Raw genomic sequence first — 22732 nt, 5'->3', positions numbered from 1 at the left:
AGAACATTTTTCAATTTTCTCTGCGGAATGCGTTGCCATTTTGGAGGCACTAGCATACGTGGACTCAAACAGTATTAGAAAAACAGCTATAATATCCGACTCGCTGAGTTCTCTCTCGCTTATAAAACAAAATTGCATCACCTCTAAAACTCCCTCCCTCATAGTACTAATCAAAAACACCGTACTGAAACTAATTCAAAAACGTTTCTGCGTTGCTTTTGTGTGGTGTCCATCACACATTGGTATACGTGGGAACGAATTTGTTGATATGTTGGCTAGGGACGCAGTTCATATTGGACCAGAAGATAATTCACCTCCACCCGCACAAGATCTGTGGGCTATCTGCAAAAGTTCTATGCTGAGTGATTGGACTCAAATGTGGAATACATCGCCTAAAGGGCGTAAGCTACATGACATACAACCAACTCCATCACTTAAAACATGGTTCCACAAATGGGAAGTGGGCAGGAAAAACATAACAATGATTGGTCGCTTGAGAACAGGCCACAATTCGTTACCTGCCCATCTACATCGAATACATATTGTTCCAGACACCAGATGTAGATGTGGATATTATTATTGTGACATAAATCACATAACGTTCGCCTGCCCACTCCTTAATCAGCATAGAAATATTCTTCTAAGTTCCCTAGCCCGTATGGGCGTTTTTGGTCCGTATTATATTCCCCATCTCCTATCTCTAAATAAGCTTGAAATCCTCTCTGCAATTTGCAATTTCCTCAACAAATCCAAATTTCAAATATAAATATAACCCCCCCCCCTTCTTATCTATTTTTTGTTTTATAATATAAAAAAAAAAAAAAAAAAAAAAAAAAAAAAATTGTGTGTAGCCCCCTCTACTGTCAACCCTTCCGCGGCCCCCAACCTATGTGTTTTTTCGTGATATTTCCTTTGTATACAGTCTCGACGGGTCCCGACGACGAACTTCCTGTCTAATTCCATGTGTCCTTGTGTTCGTAAAATAGAAAGTACGTTTCATATATTTGTATTTTTATTTATTTATTTATTTATTTTTTTTTTTTTCTCTGTCTTCTCCTACTCTTTTTTTTAACTGAATTTATTTATTTTTTCTTTATTTGCAATTTACATATTGTATTTATATGATTTTTTGTTTGTTTGAGATTCATCTTTTTATTTTTGGATACTAGAAAACAATTTACTTTTATTTTTTAATTTCTAAATTACACTTTTTTTTCTCCTGAATGTTAAATTTTTGTTTTTCTGATCTATTTATTATTTAATTATTTATTGTAATATAATTGTATACTTTATTTGGATAATGGCTGTATAGCAAATTAGCTGAAGCCAATTTTAAAAAAAAAAAAAAAAAAAAAAAAAAAACATAATTCGATTGAATAAATAAATGAATGCATTTATATTTTCAATATTATTATTTAATATAATATCATAATATCATAATATTTGTTTGTTATTTAATAAAATAATGATAATCATCATCATCATCATATATGATTATATAAATATGTTTGAGGTATTGTTAGTCGGATAAAGGAATACATAAAATAGCCATTCTTAATGAGTCCTCAATGACAGCTCCGATTTTGATGATTTTTTTTTTCAAAATGATTTTTTTTTGTGTATATTATTTAAAATCAGAAACATTCCAGATGGTGGAAATAATCTGGAGGGGGAATAGGCAACGTCACGACTGATATATCGACGCCCAGCCTGAATCACTAATGATAGAAGTTTGGAATTTATTGATTTTATACTGTACGAGAAGATATTGATTTTATACTGTAGATGTCACATAAGAAAGTAATTTTCGAAATTCACCCCTAAAAGGGTGAAAATTTGTATGAAAATATATATAAACCGTCTTTTTTGAGTTCACTACTTAACCGATTTAAAAAGTTGCACAAATATTTTTTAAACAATATAAATAACTAGCAGTTTCCCAAGTAATAGCCATCAATTCTCTTAACTTCTCTTTTGTTCACTATTTAATGGATTGTAACTTTTATTGCGAATACCTAATAATTTTGAAAAGAAAATACGGCCATGCCATTTGCTGATAATGTAGTATTCTATACATGAAACTTTTAAAATCGGTTTAGTAGTAAACTCTCTTTGTATATATTTTCATACGAACTTTCATCCTCTATTTCACCCTCTTAGGGGATGAATTTCGAAAATTACTTTCTTATGAGACCTACAATATAAAATCAATATCTTCTCGAAATTCCAAAATTCCATCATTAGCGATTCAGGCTGGGCGTCGATATATCAATCGCGACATTGCCTATTCCCCCTCCAGAGGATTATTTCCCCATCTGAAATGTTTCTGATTTTAAATAATGTACAAAAAAAATTATTTTGAAAAAAAAAATCATCAAAATTGGACCTGTCATTGAGGACTCCCGACTAAAAACATTCATTGATGCGACTATGTAGATAATATGGAAATGATTGTAGATGAATAATATGGATGGCGTCGACACAAATATTCTTCTATTCTCCTATTTTACACAACAATAGCGTTTATATCTGTTCCGTATTCAACAAAGTAATATAACAACAACATACATAACAATATGCTATGGTTATGCTACCATGCTACACACATTTTTAATAATGAGGTTGCTCGGTCAAAGACTTAAAATGGACATTGTTGAATAATAATAGAAATGATGTTGTATGTCTATGATGTAATTTTCTTAAATATCCTCTTATCCATATCCCGAAAACTCCAAGCAAGAAAGTTGTTTTAAAAATTTTTAAATGTAGATCAATCTTATCTGAGACAAAGCGACATCTTTTAAACAGCATAATTCCCATTCACAGATAAATCACGTAGCGAAAATTAGGAAATGCTATGGGATCCGTATGTTGGGAGCCCTTGAGTATCACCCTGCAATGTATTAGTTTATTTCAAAGAACCCTGACCACACCAGTGACATTATATATTGTTTGCAGCCGACAGAAATTCTCAAAAAATTATTATAGTAGATTTACCAACTTTGAGTATCTATTTCAAATCCACTACCTCGCAAAGAAAATCTACCAACTTTATAAGTTTATAAAAAATAAAAAATTTTAGTAAAATTTCGTGAAAATGCTTATAACTATGCCTCATAATAGCGGTATTATCTTTCTTTATTTTTATCGACGTTACTTGAGGGTCATTTTTTTAGCATAGAGATTGTGCTTCCTTTACCACTACACCTCATAGTAAAGAGTGACGGAAACCGACAAAAGTACACTACCAAGATTAGATCTACTTTAATTTCTTGACTTCAGTCTCTGACCCCCTAAAATTTAACTCAAACCAAACCAAAAACCCCGAGGCTTTGGAACTATAGCAAAAAAGATTATTTTTTAAGAAATTGATTTAAGGAACAAAATGGAACAAACATCTAAATATGATCACACTTTTAAGAGCATAGAAAATAGGTTTTTAACCTATTGGAAGCCATGGAAACTTTATGATAATGCGATTCAACGAGTTTTTCGTTTTGTTTTATAATAAAAGTTTAACAACCTTATTATTTTCTCAATTTTAGTAGTGAAATAAGTGCATAGAAGAATTATTTTAAACTAGTACAATATTCATTTCGTTGACAATTACATGTTGACATTAATATAATTTATAAAATATGTCCGTATTGTGTTTCTTCAGACATTTGAAGAATGTCGCGATTACACGTATTCTTTTAGAATTTAACTATTATACATCGCAAGGGAATGGCACCTTTAATGTCGCATTTGCAACCATTTATAAACATTAAAAAATTCAATGTATTCTTTCAAAGTAATATGCCGTTTATCATATTCTATACTAGAAGAGTACAGCGCTTCAACAAATATTTGCCATCAAGTTCGGCTCTTCTCCAAAAGACTTAGTACTTCTCATAATCTTGAGTGTTGGACCAATAGAGGCTCGCATAGTCCTAAAGCTTTGGTTAGTGATAATACAATGCCAGCTCTTGGTGTACGACTATCTAAATTCTAGAGTCATGCGTTCAAAGTTCAATAGTATAAAAATAAAATTCAATTTTCGTTGATGAATTTTTAATTTAATATACTGTCTGTTACAGGTTATGGAAATACAGCACCACAAACCACAATGGGCAAAGCTGTTGTGATCGTTTACGGTTTTTTAGGTTGTTCTGGTGGCATTTTATTCTTTAACTTATTCCTCGAACGTATCATTACATTCCTTGCATGGATTTTACGAACAATACATTTACGACGTGTGAAAAAACGTTTAGAAGAATCAAATATGGTGTCAAGGCGCATTTCTCGAATGTCACGTAGTTCCTTACCCGATATATTAGATGACGACGATGTTGGGCTAGAACATTGGAAACCAAGTGTATATTGGGTAATGTTATCGTTAACAATTGCTTCATGTGTAGTGGCAACATGTGCTGCAGCCGTGTACTCACCGTTTGAAAAATGGAGTTATTTTGAAGCAATCTACTTCTGCTTTGTGTCGTTTGCAACTATTGGATTTGGTGATTATGTGTCCACTGATGATATTTCATACCCAAATTTATACATTTATCGTGTTGTGAATTTTATGTTTCTGGTGATCGGATGCTGTTGTATATATTCCTTGCTAAATGTCACCTCAATAGTTATAAAACAATTTTTAAACTGGATGATTATTCGTTTACAGTGCCGATGTTTTAATGATCCAACAAGTGCAGCTGGACGCATATGGCGAAGACATTCTTTCCAACATTCCCGGCGTAGACGAAGACGTCGATCAAGCGCTGCTTTACCATCAGCCATAAAACGTTCCCGACGTGCTAAAATTATTGCAGCCTTAAAACATGCCAACGAAAACCAAGAAAAAACTTCACCACAAAATGATTCTGATTCTTGTGGTGGCTATGATTCCGAAGAAGCTGAACGTAATCGAAAAATGTCTGGGGAATTAATTTCAATGAAAGATTTTCTCCAAGCGAATAAAGTATCATTAGCTGTAATGCAAAAACAATTGTATGAAACTGCACAGATGCAACGTGGTGGAGATATTTATCAACAGTATAATGGTCCAAGTAGACGTTATCCTGAAGCAGAATTTCGACCTGGGCTTGTTGGTCCATTAGCTATTGTAAGTGAAAAATTAGGTGATAAAAATACACGATAATTTTGTGTAAATTCAAAGTGTACTCATGTGATATTTAAATTAAGCTAGAAAACATTCAAATATTTTATTGAAAACTTTACATTTTAATAAATTGAAAATGCAAATTATCATAATAATTGTTGCCACAAAACAGTACTTAATTTGAAAAAGTAATTAAACGAAATGGTATAAGAAATATATTGACATTGTAAAATGCTTTTTCAAACTTTACTCTTGCACATTTTTAAAACAATAGTTATATAGCAAATAATTTTATAAAGAACAGCACACTGAATATTAAATATTACATTCTCTTCTTGTAAACATAAAGAAAATCTTCTTTTTAAAACTACATTATACATTTTTCTTTTTCCAAATGAAATTATGTACCTGATAACAATCGGTCTTGAATCTAATAATAATAGATTTTTGTAAAAAAAATATCTATTATCACTAATACGCAATTTGTATTACATCAATGTAGGTATATTTGCGTATAAATTAAAATACATACACGATAAAATGGCATTTACCAGGTGTGACAAAAATATACATGTACCTACCTATATTCCTTTTTATAATTTATACATCCCAGAAAATAAAACACATTTATAGTATGGGAACTGAATTAATGTAAACTTTCACTCATCTGCTAATTGTCCTACGTACTAAAATCCCTGCAATATTGTCCTGCAAATACCCCTGAATTGCCTAAAAAATATGGTCAGTCAACTTTTAATAAAAATACCAAGAGTGTTTTTATTTTAGAAGTTTTGTTTTATTGTTTCACTGAATTGCTTATGCCTAACGATTTTCGTTTTATTTTAAAGCCTAAGGAATATGTAACGCATGAATTGTCTACATTTTATCGTTCACTATCATCGTATATAAATAAGTTGATATTAGTAACTAAGCTTCTCTGTATCGAAACGCATATCAAAATAAAGATAATTTTATTGACACAGTGGTATAGGGCTATTCCGTTTTAACCATACTTTTTAGGCAACCCTTTGCAGAGGGTTCTCAGCAGAACGACTTATTCCAGTTTCCAGATCTAAAGTTAAAAACTTTGTCTGGAAGCCTTGGGTTGTTTATTCTGTCTATAGAAATCCTCCAACATATAAGGGAATGGAAGCTTCTCTAACAGTATCAAAAATTGTTCTTACTATTTTTCTTTTCCATATTGCAAAAATCTTTTAAGTATGCTAAATTAAACGGCCCAAGTGTTCTCAAAAAATTGTTTGGGAGGATGTTTACAAAATTCCATATCGATCAGATAAAAAATGGAGTTGGAGTAGCTTTCATGTTTCTGCCAAAAATGGATTGGCCAAACAGACCACATTTCATACCTTTCCTGGAACATTTATTTTCTCTAAACCCAATGGGAAAAATTTACTCACAAATTTTGGAATACTCAAGCCCGGCTTAGTACCCATAGTAATTTTTTAAAATTAAGTACGTAGTCACCGTAAAAGAATATAAACGAAGTTAATAACATTTTTATTTTGTATTACATAATTTTTTTTATTACACCTGTATAAAAGAACTGCATTAAATATATAAGTTTTTGTTTTTCTTCTTAAAATTGTTTTATTTTCTTTGATATGTAAAACCGGAGTTTTCATTGACTCGAAATTTCTTACGTTACTTCTTGTATTTAACACATATTTTTTTTTTTTTACTTCTTTCCTAGACAAGTAGAATTATATAAAAATAAAACTTAGAATTTGTCAATATGAAAAAGATTCAAATTCAATCAGATTATTCGTCCAAAATAGAGAATATATTTTGTAGTATAATATGAAAGAGATCCAAACATATAAAACAAAGTTATATAAGAAATTGTTAAAACAAAAATGTTTCATGTTTGTTAAAAAATAAAATGTATATTTTAGTTTGCCTTCAATAAAACTTTTTTTATGATCGATTGCGTTTTTTTCTTGTGTAGTAGAAAGTATTTTATTTCAGTTTTTTTGTATGAAAGCTTCTTTTATATGATGAGGAATAAATAGGCCTTTAAGACATAGTATAGCAATATACACTGCCTCTAGTATAAAATATTCAGTTTTTAATTATCCATAAAAGTAAATGTATGAAGTATTTTTATATATAAAAAGAAATGTAAATAATTAAACAGATTTCAGTCTGTCATTGAGCTCGACCTACAAATCGTACTCTTTCTTGACCAACAGTGGCGTAACGAGCGTGACTACTGTTATGAAGCATGTGTAATTAAGGTGGCTTAAAACATATAGACTAGTAAAATTAGACCTTATTCAGTTTCTCCTGAATGCTTGCTGATGGCAATACCAAGTTTTTCGAATACTCACATTAATACTTGGTAGCTCAGAAAATGAAAATCATTAATGTTGACCTAGACCCGAATTAATATCGCGAGTATGCGGGAAAGCTCGGTATTAGGTTAGGTTAAGTTAGAGAGGCTATCCTGGGGGTGAGAGCCACTTAGACCATAGGGCCCGTTGTGATACCGAAAAAGCCCGGTATTAATTATTGGTAAACATCTGACAGAAGCCATAATGCATTTTGTGCCAATATACTGTAACAATTTGGCTTACAAAATATGGCCGAATAGCCTTAATAAAAGATTAAAAAATATTTGTTATTTATTTATTACAACTAATCCCAAGGCTGATAGAAGAAACCCGTTATTAACATATCAAGGTTAAATTTTTAAAAGGAAATCATCAAGGAAGGAAAAACATGTAATGGTAAGAATGAATAACACAACAAAATATAGCCAAAAGAATGTATTATTATTTTATTAATCTACATTACAAATCATCGAAATTTTATTTTCTATTAATTTGGATATGTGTCACATTAGAGTTATGCGAATAATTACAAAAAAAAATTTCAAATCATACATACATTCTCAAATAAACAAAATCAAAAATATATTTACTATTTGTAGAAATTATAATTTGCATACTGAATCAAATTTCAATACTCGATTTATAAACACATTTAAGGTGGAAACATAAAAGTCGTTTTGTTTTTTTGGGTGGATTTATAGTTGAGCTCGTGGCTATAAAATCTGTGTTAGTAGAACTCATTTCATTTTGTTAGTCGAATTCACTTTGTGCGGTTTGTTGTAAGATTTATTGGATTATTATATATGGATGTAGAATTTAAAAAAAAATAAAAAAAAACTTCGAAGTGATTGTAACAGACAATTTGGCAATAGTAGGTAAGAATTTGATGTACCAAAATGCGCTCAATCATTCGGTAACCTGTGGTCCATTATGTTACCTAATTTTGTTAAAAATCTTAACCTACCGCTTCGCCTAATAATGAGCGTTTGTAATTCAATTTTTAGATATTCACTTGGTTTTATGATCACCTTTGTGACTCCGCCTCGCCTACTTTTTTTTAAGATATAATTTTGCCTACGCTCTTTTTTAATTTTTGATCAAAGGAAATTGTGAATTTGACGAAAAACCAAGCAGAGATTGATTTTTCTCGCTCTAGTTCATTATTGCTGATTAGAAGTTAGATATTAGTTGAATACACAGCTATCTTAATGATATCTCCGATAATTTTTCTTAGAAAGCATCTCTTTAGAATAAATTTATAATTTTAAAGAAAAAATTATCTTCCATTTTAATGAAAGTCATACTACAGATTAATTTGGACCATCAATTCCGAAAATCTGTTTTAAATGTTAATAAAATGTTACGATAATATTAATAAGCCTCTAATACATAATTCAACTAACACAGAGACCCTGTTAATAAAATTTCTAATCCCGCGCTCAACCTTTATAATACAGTTTAATATTTAATTGAATTAAGCCTCCATTTTATTGCAAAAAGCACTCAATAATGAAAATTTAAGTGTATAGCAAACAATAAGTGCTAAAATTGCTTTCAATGTCTCCTCAAAACCCACCATGTACAAAGATAGCTGTAGCTTTGAACAAATAATTATTTTAAAATTAATGCTTAACTTATATCTTAGGATATTTTTTTATCACATTTATTTTACTTTTAAATTTTTTTTTTTACAAAAATTTTTGGATTTTCAATTATTATTATTAGAAGAATCTCATCATAAAGGTAATTTAAAAATATACCTACGTTACAGCAATCAAATATCAAGACAAATTTTTATAAAATTAGTGGCAGCTTTGGAAGAATGACCAATGACTTATCAAGATTTTTTGGTATTGGCGTCAAACATAAAAGTAACAAAACTCTAGTTGTTTCGTTTGTTTTCACATTCATTTACAAGCATTGCAATTCAGAGATGTTTGCCTGAATTCAAAAAAGGGGTAACGTAAATATATTTTGAATAGTAAATTTTTAAGTACTTAAAAAAATAAATCTGGTCAAAACCATAAAATTACAATATAAATTTTTTTTTTTTGTACAAATAAAATAATTTTAAAAAATTATACACTATGTACATTTTAACATTTTTTTTACTGTTTTAGTCATATAACCTAATCAAAAACTAAAAATTAGTTTTCTCTAATAGAAATTAAATTAGCACACATAGATATTACTAATTAAACACGTTTTTTTTTTTATTTAAAACATATTACTTAGTCCACTTTTCTAATTAAACATATATCATAAATATCGCGATCTAGGCTAGTTAACTAAGCTAATTTGTTTACTTTTACACCCCATTGTTGCTAATTATTAGCAATATTGGTTGACCTATTGTAATCTACTTATCATAAATCACTGCAGATGACAGTTAATACCGAAATATATTATCAAGTTGTTAAAAATATCCAAATCGTATGGGACATTATTTTCCAAAATTCTACAAATTAACCCAATCTATTCTGATAAAATTTAAGACACTTCATCGAGGAATGTAAAGATCGCAATAAAACATTAAAAATTTTATATTTATGAAATCCTTTTTAATGCAAGCAAGTCTTGGGTAATAATCATAGATATATAACTTATAGATAGGGGATCTATATGGCGTAAAATAAAATTTTTGGCGTAACACAACGCCTCAGTGTGAGCGGCTGGAAACTAGATAAAGTCATTCAATGCATATGTTATATGTTCTAGTCAGTCATTTGCTGACACTAGTGTATATCCCAAATATATCACAAATTCAACTTCAAATTCAGGCCAATTTCAATACATGGGAACTTCTATCTATATGTTATATAATGGTACTAATAGTACATAGTACATGTAACAGACATTGATTGCTTCTTGAGACGATTTGCCTGTTTAATAAATCAACTTTATGATCATGGAGTCCATCTTCATGATTATAAAGTTTACTTATTCCACAGGCAAATGGTCTCAAGAAGCAATCACATACAATTTATTCATGTGATTTTGAAAAAAATAAACATCTCGCTATTATATAATTTCGAGGAACGATCGCAATCGTTATTATACTCGGTTCTTGGATAAAGTCTCTTAATTTATGTTTAACATTCGAGAGATTGTGTTTTAAATAAAAAAAAGATGTGTATTTTTTTTATAAATATCTTAGAATTATTCGATACTAAAAAAATATGTATATGCAAATATTGAGTATATTTTTGCATAATTTGAACTAATTCGTCATATATTTTAAAAAAATAGCGTATAAAACTTTAAAAAATGAACTAACATTTGGAAAAACTAATACTTGTCAAAAAACAAAATAATATCACGGTATAAGCGACTATAATGTTTTAGGTACCAGATAAAATTGAGAAAAAGTTGTTTTTCATTTATATTTAAAAAAATATCTAAAGCGAATATTCATAGATATTCCTTATAATATGAGGAAACTTAAATTATACACCACTATATAAAAAATACCCGACAATGATTTGATATTGCTTGTCCGTTAGAGGCTTATCCTTTGATACACAACAATTGCCTCCAATTCGAAATATCGTCCGGTTTTGAAAGTTAAATTTACAAAAATTAATATATTTTCAGGAATTTCATATATTTTATTCTGGCATATTGTTATAGCAAAGATTGTACGTCATTGACTTGCGGAAAACTATGAACACTGGCTTTAGGGCTCAAAATGAAAATATACTTCAAAATAAAAAAAAAAAAGTACAAAAGGATGATTCAAAATAAAAGTAAATCTAATCTAAAATCGAATAACAAAGAAACTTTGAAAAGTTATTCATATTTTTCTTAGGTTAATGGAGAATTTTTCATATAAATATTCTGTGTGCCAAGATGTTTATTCAAAAATGAGACTAAACAAAAATTTATGCACCATGTGTACAGAAAAACTTTACGATCTAATGTTTACATTTAATAATCTGTGTTCTTTTGAGTTTAAAGTGATCTTAGGATAGGATTCAATTGATTCGCTCGCACAAACACTCTCTTAATTAACTTTTAGTGAATATTATTAGTGTAAGCAGATCACTTCAATCTCAATTGAATGACTTTGAGCTTAAAATAACACAGTTTCTATTCTTAACGAAATCAGATTATGGTTTACTTTCTAGTATACATACAAACTAAAATAAAAAACAAAAATGAATTAACCTAATCTAAAAACAAAACAAGAATAGCCTATCAAAAGAAACATGTTTGAACAATATGGTTTACACCAACGATCAGGAAAATTTTCCTTATCAACAAAGATTATCTGAATAATTTTCTAGTAAATAAATCTATTGTTTGATTAAATAAATTACTATTGGTTGAAAAAAATTGTTCTACTTAAACATATACTAATTATTTTAAAAAAATATTTTCAAAAATTTATCTTTTATTTGCTTTTGCTTTTCTAGATGGTAACTTATAAATTCAGCAGAACATTTCGCTACTTCAGCAGAATCAGTTTTGTAGGATATATCTTATATTTATGCCAAATTAAAACTTAGAGTTAATATTAATTGCGCCATCGTTTATGTCGGTATTTAAATATTAAATAACTTTGAAAAAAGGATCGTTTAATGTATATAAAGTATCTTTATTCAATTTAGTCATTTGCAATTTAGTGACTTCCTCTATTGGCTAAAACAAAATGTGCCCTTTTTACTGCTTTTTCCAATATTTGTTCAGTATCTGGGGCGGTATAACACTGAAAGGGCGGTAAAACACTGTTTGCATACCGACATAAAATATGGTGCACCCTGTATATAGAGGGTAGAGGGAAAGAGCACAAACTTTGTGTTGAAAAAAGTACTCGAATATTGCATCAAATTGAGATGACATTGGTATTCCAGAGGACCATGCCCCTTTAAATGATCCTTTTTTGTGTGGCACTTTTTGATACAAACAGCCAAATAAGATTGTGCTCTTCTCTCCACCCTCCATAACCCTGTACAATACCTTTATATACCACTTATATAGTTTGTATGTCAATAATATAGCATAGATAATAGGATAAATTTAATTGGTTAATGATTTACGTCTAAAGACAATGATTGTCTGCCTATGTATAAATCAAATATAAGAAGTATATACACATTGTATGTATGTCGCTACTGTAGCTAAATGTTGGGGTGTATTTCATATTTACACTGTATTTACTCGGCATTCACTAGAACATCCATTTAAACGGCTTTTATACAATATATATTCAAACTATTCAAAGTGATTCTGCTAGGGTAGTTAGATATAACTTGTTACCACCTATATGTATGAGACAATATTACTTAAAATGTAAAAGGTTGTGAAACCGGTGGAAACTCTTCTTCATCATCAAAGCGAAATCCATCTTTAGGTGGTATATCAACAGCTGCAGCCATTTCATGTAACTTATCAGAATCTGTATTTTAGAAAATAGAAAAGTTAACAAATGTGCCTTCAATGATGTATTTAACATATTTATAAAAAATTTCATGTTTCTAAATAAACCGCCTGTTTGATGATTATATAATGAAAAAAAATGATGACGAATAACTTCAATGACTTACTGAATGATTTAAAAACGAAATATGGCGATAAATTAATATGCAATGTAAAAGGTGTATTAAAAACTATAATTTTATAGTATTTTATGGTACACTCTATATTATTATGATTGTATGAAACATGAAAGTATTATATTAATATAAATGAAGAAGACGATTTAGAAACGCATACTGACCAGTACCTGACATGGTGCCTGCAGGGTGGCCTTTGACGATGCCCGCGTAGCTACTTAATACGGCTCCGCCTTCATTAAAGATAACAAAAACAAAATGCTCATGGATTTGGTTTGTGTGGGTTTTGTTTTTATAAATAATTTATTGAAATTGTGAACAATTTCATTATTATATATTTTGTTTTTTTTTTCTGTAATTAAATCAAAAGCTTTTTCCGCATTTTTCATGGTAAAAATGCCTTGTTCTATCTAAAGTATGTTGAACACAGTTCTCCACAACAGTGACTATTCAACCTATCTAGCTAAAAAGCATAAAGTACAAAGTGTACGTTCAATAAAGTCACTGAAATAGTTTCAGCTTCCTAAAAGATTGAAACGTGAAAAGGCATGAATTATTTCCAGTTCAATTAAATCTAATAATTTGTATTTATCGAACTGAGGCAAAGTAATGAAAACAAATAATAAGTTTTCTCCAATAAATGACAAAAAAAGTCCGACTGCATTGTCCCGCAAACCATAAACTTATAAAATGTGGAAAGGATATAAAATTTATTTAACAGTAATACACTTCAAATTTACACGAATTCATCCAAATAAAAAACTGTTTTTACCTAAACACATAAGATATTTTTAACAATATTTTGTTTATTGGAACTTGTCGGAGCGATGAAACCCTAGCTTAATAAATCTTTTTGTGGCCCAAATTTTACAATTTGCACGAATATATAGACAGATTAACGTAGCTCAGTTCAGTGTACAAACGTCGTTAGAGAAGTTTAGCTAGGCGAGAACTACTCCAGATAAATTCTACGTCTACTGTGCAAAGATAATACGATTAAAATAATAATATTTAAAAAAAGATTCATCTTGAAAAAAGCAACTTTTGAATTTTTTAACTCCTCGATGCCAAAATTGTTCGAAGAATAAGGAGAAAATACTTAATACAATGAATTGGTATATAAAATATTTAACAACGCATCAGAATTACGTATGTTACTAATATAGAAAGAATGAAATATTTATACTAAGTATAAAGCTTTGACGTGAATTATAACTGTAAATTTAAATTTTTGTTACACAAAATATATAATGAAGACATTAACACAATTCCAATAAATTTTTAAGAAAAAATTTGGATTCAAGGATAAATAAATGGAAACGTAACATGTCTCAAGGAAGAAAAATCATTCTTTTTGATATGAGTCAAACACAAAATTGAAATAAAATCATGAACACACATCAAATGAAGAATGAAATTTGCAAAATAAAAAAATAAAAATAAAAACATGTTTGGCAAATTCTCGTCAAACAGAAAGAAAATTAATTTTTCAATCTGTTTTCCAGTATTAATGCCATATTTTAATATTTGGGCGTCAATATTTATATATTTGTTTCTACTTGAAAAGAAATTATATACTTCTATGACTATGGATTTGCAAAATTGTGTTGTTTTTGTAATAAATAATAGAAAAAAAAACACAGTTGTATTTTAAAAAAAAATCATTTTATTCATTTTGTATGACACTAATCAGTTTTAATTTTTAACATACTTTTACAGTAAAATTTTTCATTTTTATTCCGATTCCTTACACATTTTTCGTTTCTTGATTATTATTTATATGACAATAATACATTTTTGTATATTTTTTTGTGATTATCGACCATTACAGTTTTATTTACAAAAGTTCTAGAAATATCGAGTTGATCTCACTAATTATTTGAGAGTATATTAAGTATAAGTAATAAATTTTATTTTAAGAGAATATTCTACGATTTGAAATGAAATTTCTTTAGTCAGAGAATCCTGCGTTACCAGACGCTTAAGATTTCTATAAATGGATTAAGTATATTTCCTAACAATCGGGTAATCATAACAAATTTCCATATTCAACTTTCAACTTTTAAAAGAAGGTTATTTTTATAATTATTTTATCTTTATTTTAATATCTTTTTAGGTTAAAATTCAGAAAATTTATAAAAATATATTCTTATAAAAAAGTACTGGGAAATTGTAATTTTAAAAGACCGCTCTAATAATAATTTAAATAAAGCATTCTAAGAGAACCGCAAGGATCCTAAAAAGAACACTTCATCATATTGAAGCGTTTACGTGAAAAAAACGAAAAAACGTTTGATATTCCTAAATTTTGAACGAGAATAATGCATCATCGTTCAAAGCAATTTTTACGACCTAATTTGAAAGCGAAAACGCGTGAAATTTCATTGATCAACAATCATATTCATCAAGTTTAAAATCGCCATTCGTGGTACACGTTTGAATTTAACCGTCTATAAAACAAAGTTTGTTGGTTAAATTCACTGTTAATTGGAAAGCGCCAATAAATATATAAACGGCAATAATTCATAGGTTTTGAAAGACGAGATGCAATATTATCACATATAACAGTAATTATAATCAAAAAGATGGACGGGAGAAATACCATGGAACAACTACAGTAAATATCAAATTTGGCTCCGCGTCATTTCTTTTTGTTCCCAAAACTGAAATTTAACCTATGTAATAGCCGTTTTCAGTCGGTCGAGTCCATAAAATAGATTGTCTTTCTACACTAGGCGTAAGTATATAGAATCAATTGAACCTTATTTTGAAGGCGACGACAAATTTCGATGTTTAAACTAAATTTTATATTTTGTTTGCGGTACTTTTTTTTGACAAAGTATTATTTCATGGTAAATAAATTAGAAATTTCACTTCAAAAATAATTACGACGATTAAATTTATCCGATTTTTCTATCATTAATTTTTCCAAGTTACTGATAAATTTAACTCTTAATGAATAATTAATATTAGGTACAAAAAAATTATCACATATAATACCTAAATTAGAAAGTAAACATAAACAAATATGAAATGATGAAATTTACCAGTAGCTCGGGAATAATATTTAGAAAATAAATATTTTGATTATTTCAAATTGAAAATGAAGTTGGACCCCACATACAAAATTGTATGACAAAATTTCGTTTTTATTCATTAACGCTTGGCACCAAAAATATTATGCATTAGTTTCAATAAACTTCAAAACTAGACAAAACGTATAATTCGTAAATTGAAATCATAATAGATTTTAGTTCTAAACTAAAGCAGTTTCCTGTATGTTGGATTTCGACAGATTCTAATTCATATTTACAAATACTTTCTGCAGTCCTAGGATTGTCCCGTAAGAAAAGACAATTATTTAATTATAAAAAGTAATCCTTGAAGGTCATTAAAAGATTCTAAAGATCTGCGATTTTCAATTCTAAAACAACGAATACAACTACTATTAGCCTAATATTACTAATAGCCAAGAATTACTATTATAGATAAAATAAAACTACAATAATTTTCCCTTTCCAAACAAAATAAAAAAAATTTTAATACGCATTTGTTTCAAATTTTAAATAATCAAAATAATATGTATAATTACATTGAGATTTTTCGGTAAAATTTTGGTCGTATGATTTTTTTGTTAGAAAAAACAAAATGAAAAACACACAAAACACCAACAAACTGTTTGTATAAAGAACGGAATTCACATAACACTTTTTGCAAACCCAAATTAAATCATAAATAAATGACATTTTTGTTATATTAATTAAAAAAATTCTATTGCACTATGATATTTCATATATATTTTGATTTCGATAAAATATTTTTGAAATAAAACTTACCTTTAAACAATATAACACGGAAATTTGATAACTACTTCTCCTAAGGTATTCTTCAAGCATTTAACGTCTAGAATTATTAATCGAGAAAAACTAAAGTTGGTATATATGTTCATAAAAATATATGAGCGTATATCAGGGCTAAAAAGTACAAAATTTAATTATATTTTAAATTGGTTTTATGCTCATCACATAAGAAAAAAAACTCATTAATTTAATATGAGAGAGGATATCTGCATTTTGCCAAACAATTCAACTTAGACACAATGTTTTTTAAGATAGGCGATTATTATTCGAATGGTGAAGTGGTGGATTTAAGAGTTAAAAAACGTATGATTGACATGTTTTATTGGAGAACTTTACCTCCTTCTTTTAAATAGAGTGAAATTTTCAGGCGGATCGCAGAAGTAACCAGACATAAAATATGATAATAATAATCTGTAATTTACTTGTAAATGCCATAATTTACTTGTATAATCAAACGGCACTCTAATGAAAAACGTCAAGTATGCGAGGTTTTTTTCCTCTAAATTCCCAGCTATAGTCTAAGTTTAGGAAAACGTGCAGAAAGCAAAGTGTCAAAGATCGCCTACGTAAATATGGCAGATTTTTCATGATCACGAATCAACTATTTAAAAGATATTATCAAGGAAATCATCGAGAAAAAGATAGAGTCGAGATTATTGCGTTAGAGCTCGAAACTTATCATATGAAAAACAGTTCACTCATCATTTCGACAGAAAATTGTAATTTACAAAGAGTATTGCTATCGTACCTACATTTATTCATTGGAGGTATAATCATATTTAGGGAGAAAAAGCATATCAATTTTCTTAACCTGGGTAATTTAGAATAAATTGATAAAAAACAATCAAAACCAAAATATATACTTTCAATAAGTCTAAAGATTATCCCAAAAATGTCATTTATGTAACAAAAACAAAAGTTAATTTAAATGTATAATAATATGGCAAAAACTGACCTTTATAACCACATTTTTTTTAAATTAAAAAAATGCTTTATCGAAACATAGAATCCAAGATTTTTTGCTTACAAATTTTAAAAAATAATTCTTAGTATTTATAACTTGGTTTGTTTGATTTATTTTCTTTACAAAATGTTTCAGATTAAAAAAAATAACAAAATTAATTAACACAAACAAAGCTATAAAAACTAAAAATAAAAGAAACGCTAATAGACCAAAAAAAAAAAAAATTCAAATACTTGAAGCAAACAAATTAGCGTTTGCTCGTGTTTTGTTTTATTCATTACCTGTTGTATCTGATCCCGTTGGTGTTGTAATTATATGCTGTTGTTGATTTTGATTTTGTTGTTGTTGAGCTTCGCTCTCTGGTGTTTGTGATGTACCGTTTAATCGATGTGTTTTCACTAATGCTAAATCACCACCTTCCACTGTATCTAAATTGTATATATACAAATTGCCATCTGTTGATGCCACAAGTAGACGTAGTACCCTTTGTATTCTGTTTGAAAAGAAATCATTTTTTTATGAAAAAAAAACATAAATGTCATTGCAGTTTTATTATAGAAGTGTGAAATTAAGGGTTTTTCAATTTTCAATTTATTATACAATCGAAAGAGTCAAAGGGTACAATTATTGAGCACAGCTGGCTAATATCGTATAAATGGGGTGATTCAAAAAGAATGGACAAAACACTAGTAGTCGATTTTTCAAAAGAAATTAATAAAAGAAAATTCTTAAAACATGATATGTTCGTATCCGATTATTTGTTTTCTAGAAATAAAATTGTCTAGATTAGGGAAAGTTTTTAATAGTCATTTTAGAACGGCTGGAATTTGATAGGCTTTTCTCAGGGTCATGTCTAACAACTTTTTCCTCTACGAAGATTTTCATTTCCGGGAACTTCTCTAGTAAAGCGACACGTAGGAGTATTATAATTTCAATATCTGTTACTCATGGATCTGTTTTTTTTCATTTCATTTTTTACATTTATTTCATTCTGTATTTAATGACAATTTGATCAGAAGTCAGAGTATAGGTTAGAAATATTTTTCCTTTACTTTAACTTGCAAACGTTCAGCAAAACTAGCGAACATCAACTAGAAATTTATATGAGTGCTGCTATTGCCACCGCCACAGATGTCCGTGTCTTTAAGGATCAAACCACTAGAGAGGAAATTTTCAATTCGTGACTCTAACTGCATATCCACTTATATTCGTTTAGGCACAAATATCAATATATTTGTAATAAAAAATTAAATAAGTTTTTCACTTACGTAGTAATTGCTAAAACATTTCGTACACCAGTCACTGGTAAATAAGCAACGGCAAATGCACGACCTTGTGTGAATACATCCGTTACTTGTGTTGGTAAATACGTTGCACCAGCTGACACTGCTTTACTTAAATAATCCATCCAACCTCCTTCATCAGTATTTTGTTTTGGTCTAAAAAAATAAAATTATATTTATTACTTTTTATTTGAAGTGGAAATGAGATTTACTGAAAACTAAAAAAAAAGTTCAAAAAAATTGATGTTACAAATAATTAATACAATTTTGTTTACAATCTTTATGTCAACTTTTGAACTATTATGCAAAAGAAAATCACCTAAAATGAACAAATAGGAGGATTGCTTAGTTTTTATATTTCGTTTTGAAATATTATAAATATACATCTCAAATTTCAGTGATTGATAGTTTAAAAATTTGGACCTAATGTGCGGAGCTTGTCAAGTTAAAAGCAAGGACTTATCATCAGTCTACGATATCTCACAATTCAGTGATTTGAATTTCAGATCAGCCGAATCGTGGAAACTAATTTTAAGAATGATAAAAAAGAGTAATAAATAGTTACTTACAAATCTTTTGGCTCTTCCAGCCTAAATATATGAACAGTTTCTGTATTACTACTACAACATAAAAATTGTGAATCTGTACTAAATGTTAAACTTGATATGCTAACACAGCGTTTAACACCACGTCGAAATTCATATAATTTAGTACCATCAGTCACAGAAAATACTCGTATAACTGTTCCTTTCTCTGATGCAGTTGCTATATTAGCACCAGATGGGCTGAACCCAAGTGCTGCTAATGGACTGTCATGTGCTGGTATCATTGTTTTTGCTTGCTACAAAATAAAATTCATAATTCTTAGTAATAGAAGACTTGGAGATGTTAACATAAAATTTAAAATCATTTGATAGAACAGTATTGCGAGACACTTAATTAGTCGAATTAACATGATTCTTGAAACATAATAATTTCATGATTAAAGAAAGGAAAATAGGAAAGTCATTTTATTAGCAAGCGAATTTTTTTTTACTGGTCTTATCTACTTATATTATCGTCAACTCATTCACGAAAATCATCAAGCCATACTTTTTCGACAATTCCAAATATCCGCCATCCCCTCGCAAAGATACCGTTTTATGTTTTTTAACTGAAGAACCAAAAATTTAGATTTCAAAAATGAAGTGGCTTTATGTCCGTAAATAAATGAAATATACGTACCAAATTAACAGTATCAAATATTTGCACTTCACCAATTGTCGATGAACCAGGATATGCTAATAGACAATCATCTGAACTAGATGTCAAGGCACACAGTCCTAATTGATTAGGTGGAGTGTCTCTGATGGTATGTAATACTTTCATATCACGAATATTATGAATATACAGGGATTCTTCCAGACAGACAACTAGTCGCTGCATACAAAAATAAAATATTAATCATTTAGAATATAATCAAACCTGTGGTAAGCGAGTAGTACGCGGGACAGCACTAGCAATCATAAATCATCAAACCAAGTTAATATCAAAACGTATTACCAAGTCCAAATTAAAAATATCCAAATCATATGTGATATTATTTTCCAAAATTCTACAAATTAACCCCCAGGCTATTTTGATAAAATTAAAGACATTTTAGTCCGCGGGACACTCTTTATGTTACATAATATAGTGCGGTCTCGGTTGTTAACAAAAACAGTGCGATCCTGCAGGCTAGAGAAGTGGAATCTGGATTCTATATAGATCTTCTCTATTCGAACAGCGATTTAAACGTAAAGTGCGTTGAAATTGATGCCTGTGTGAGAAGTTATATTTAACATTTTATGTATTGTTAAAAAGCACATTGAAAATGTCCGATAATTTCCACGCTTGCCTGTCATAAACATTTTTTAATTTATTACTTAACAAGATCTTGCATTTAATATTCACTTAATTTTCTCGCTTATCCAGGTTTGGCTGTAATTAGAATTCATTTAAAAATACTTACCGATCGATTTAATTTGACCGCTAATATTGTATTACTGTAACTATACGTGCATATTTCTGTACCTCGTTTAAAATGGCAAACCCGTAATTTTCTAGGCGCTGATAATGAGACAATCGCCACTAATGAACTACTAAACAATCGTTCCACAATACAGATTTCCTCTCCAGTATGTTCGTGTATACATTCCAATCCGTTCGATGTTCCCTCCAATGATTGGAGTGCATATATTTTATATCCATTTCGATGGCCAACAGATAACGATCTAATTAAACAAGAAAAAATAAGCACGTATCAATACCATATCATAGATATCAAGCCGGATCTGAATTTGGATCTGGGGATTTAATTGCCTAGAATAAAGGACGCTTTTTTTAAGATCGTGCGAAACGAAAATATTTGTTTGGTCAAAACAATGGGAGCCTATCGCGCCAACTTTGGATTACTTTATAAAAGTTCGCAGGATCCTTATAAAAATTAAGTAACAATATACTTCATGGGTAGAATCTTAAAAATCTCAGGATGCTTTGTTTATAATGACATGATTTGACTTTTATAATGACAAAAAATTCAAATTTGAAATGAATATCTTGATGAGGATCGATTCCATGACCGTTGAACGGAGGTACCACTTGCAAAGAATCATTACATTCAGTAATTCTTTGCAAGTACAAGAGTAATCTTTCCCTCGCTTTTAAAACATTCCTTTTCGTTATATTGAAGAGTAATCGAAATATCAAAACTTGCATTCATTATTTTCGAAATATTTCAAAATTCCATACCAGCAATATGAGTTTATTTTGATATTCCATATCTCAGGAACCAAAATATCGAAATCTTTTATTATTAAGATTTTGTTTATCAAATGTCAAATACTAGCAGATTTCATTATCAAATTATGCCTCTTAAAAAAATTAACATTGCTTTTATTTCTATACGTGGGGAGTTCATATGGAACAAGTTTTTGTCGTAAGAAAACACACCTATTTTGACTTGTATGTATAAAAAAATATTTAAAAAATAAAATACTCAAATCGCTGACGTATTAGAAACAGCTATTTATAAACAATAAATAACGTAATGAATAATAATTATGACAGATCGCTTATCTAATATGATCGTATGTTTTTAATTTAACATTCAAAACAGATGTTTTTCAAATAGATTTAACAAAAATTTCAAGGTTTTTCATGTTATTACAAAATTTCTTTCCCAAAAAATTTCAGCCATATTTGTTTACATATTCAATTTTTGTAAATAGGGGGTAAATATTTACAAAAAAAAAAATTATTTTTGTAAATATTTTAAGACATTTTGACAGCTGATATTAATGACTTATAAAATTTTTTAATTAAAAAAGATTTTTCAATGAGTCATTTTAATGGAAAATTTCAAATATGTAATTTAAATATAATTGAAAACAAAGTATTTTCTCTGTTTAATACATCTGCGCAATTATATTTCAAAATTTTGTATAATACTTACGAACAATCCTGATTAAAATTAACAAAAAATACTCCTCCACTGTTCGTTTCATCAGTAATTTGAGTTGGAATACTCATTAGTTCAAATTAGAATACAAAACAATCAAATTTGTTTTAGTTAATTTATAAACTTTCATTCAACACACA

The 22732-nt window shown here is 28.9% G+C and overlaps 2 protein-coding genes across 5 annotated transcripts in view; one reads left to right on the top strand and one right to left on the bottom strand.

Annotated features, from left to right (window-relative positions):
- LOC123295998 (potassium channel subfamily K member 13-like) overlaps positions 1 to 5140 on the top strand; it is a 56651-nt gene extending 51511 nt beyond the window's left edge. The window contains exons 5-6 of the mRNA XM_044877459.1: positions 4080 to 4247; positions 4320 to 5140. Of these exons, the coding sequence (XP_044733394.1) occupies positions 4080 to 4247; positions 4320 to 5140 (989 nt within the window). The remainder of the gene's footprint in view (positions 1 to 4079; positions 4248 to 4319) is intronic.
- Positions 5141 to 11860: 6720 nt separating this feature from the next.
- LOC123295075 (WD repeat domain phosphoinositide-interacting protein 2) lies at positions 11861 to 22732 on the bottom strand. 4 transcript variants are annotated; one of them, XR_006535140.1, is made up of 9 exons: positions 22587 to 22732; positions 21105 to 21366; positions 20339 to 20533; positions 19684 to 19955; positions 19100 to 19270; positions 18113 to 18324; positions 13172 to 13240; positions 12422 to 12850; positions 11861 to 12376 (listed from the first exon to the last, which is right to left on the bottom strand). XR_006535140.1 is itself a non-coding variant. In XM_044876288.1 (8 exons), exons 1-8 carry the CDS (start codon positions 22661 to 22663, stop codon positions 12738 to 12740), a joined length of 1371 nt encoding a protein of 456 aa, XP_044732223.1. In that variant the 5' UTR covers positions 22664 to 22732; the 3' UTR covers positions 11861 to 12737. The 4 variants fall into 4 exon arrangements, 3 of the variants coding, with proteins under 3 accessions (XP_044732223.1, XP_044732224.1, XP_044732225.1); XM_044876288.1 differs by having other exon boundaries at positions 11861 to 12850; XM_044876289.1 differs by having other exon boundaries at positions 11861 to 12850; positions 13178 to 13240.

Source organism: Chrysoperla carnea, chromosome 3 (assembly GCF_905475395.1).
Source record: "Chrysoperla carnea chromosome 3, inChrCarn1.1, whole genome shotgun sequence".
Classification (NCBI taxonomy): Eukaryota; Metazoa; Arthropoda; class Insecta; order Neuroptera; family Chrysopidae; genus Chrysoperla; species Chrysoperla carnea.
This window is presented reverse-complemented; position numbering and strand designations above follow the sequence as displayed.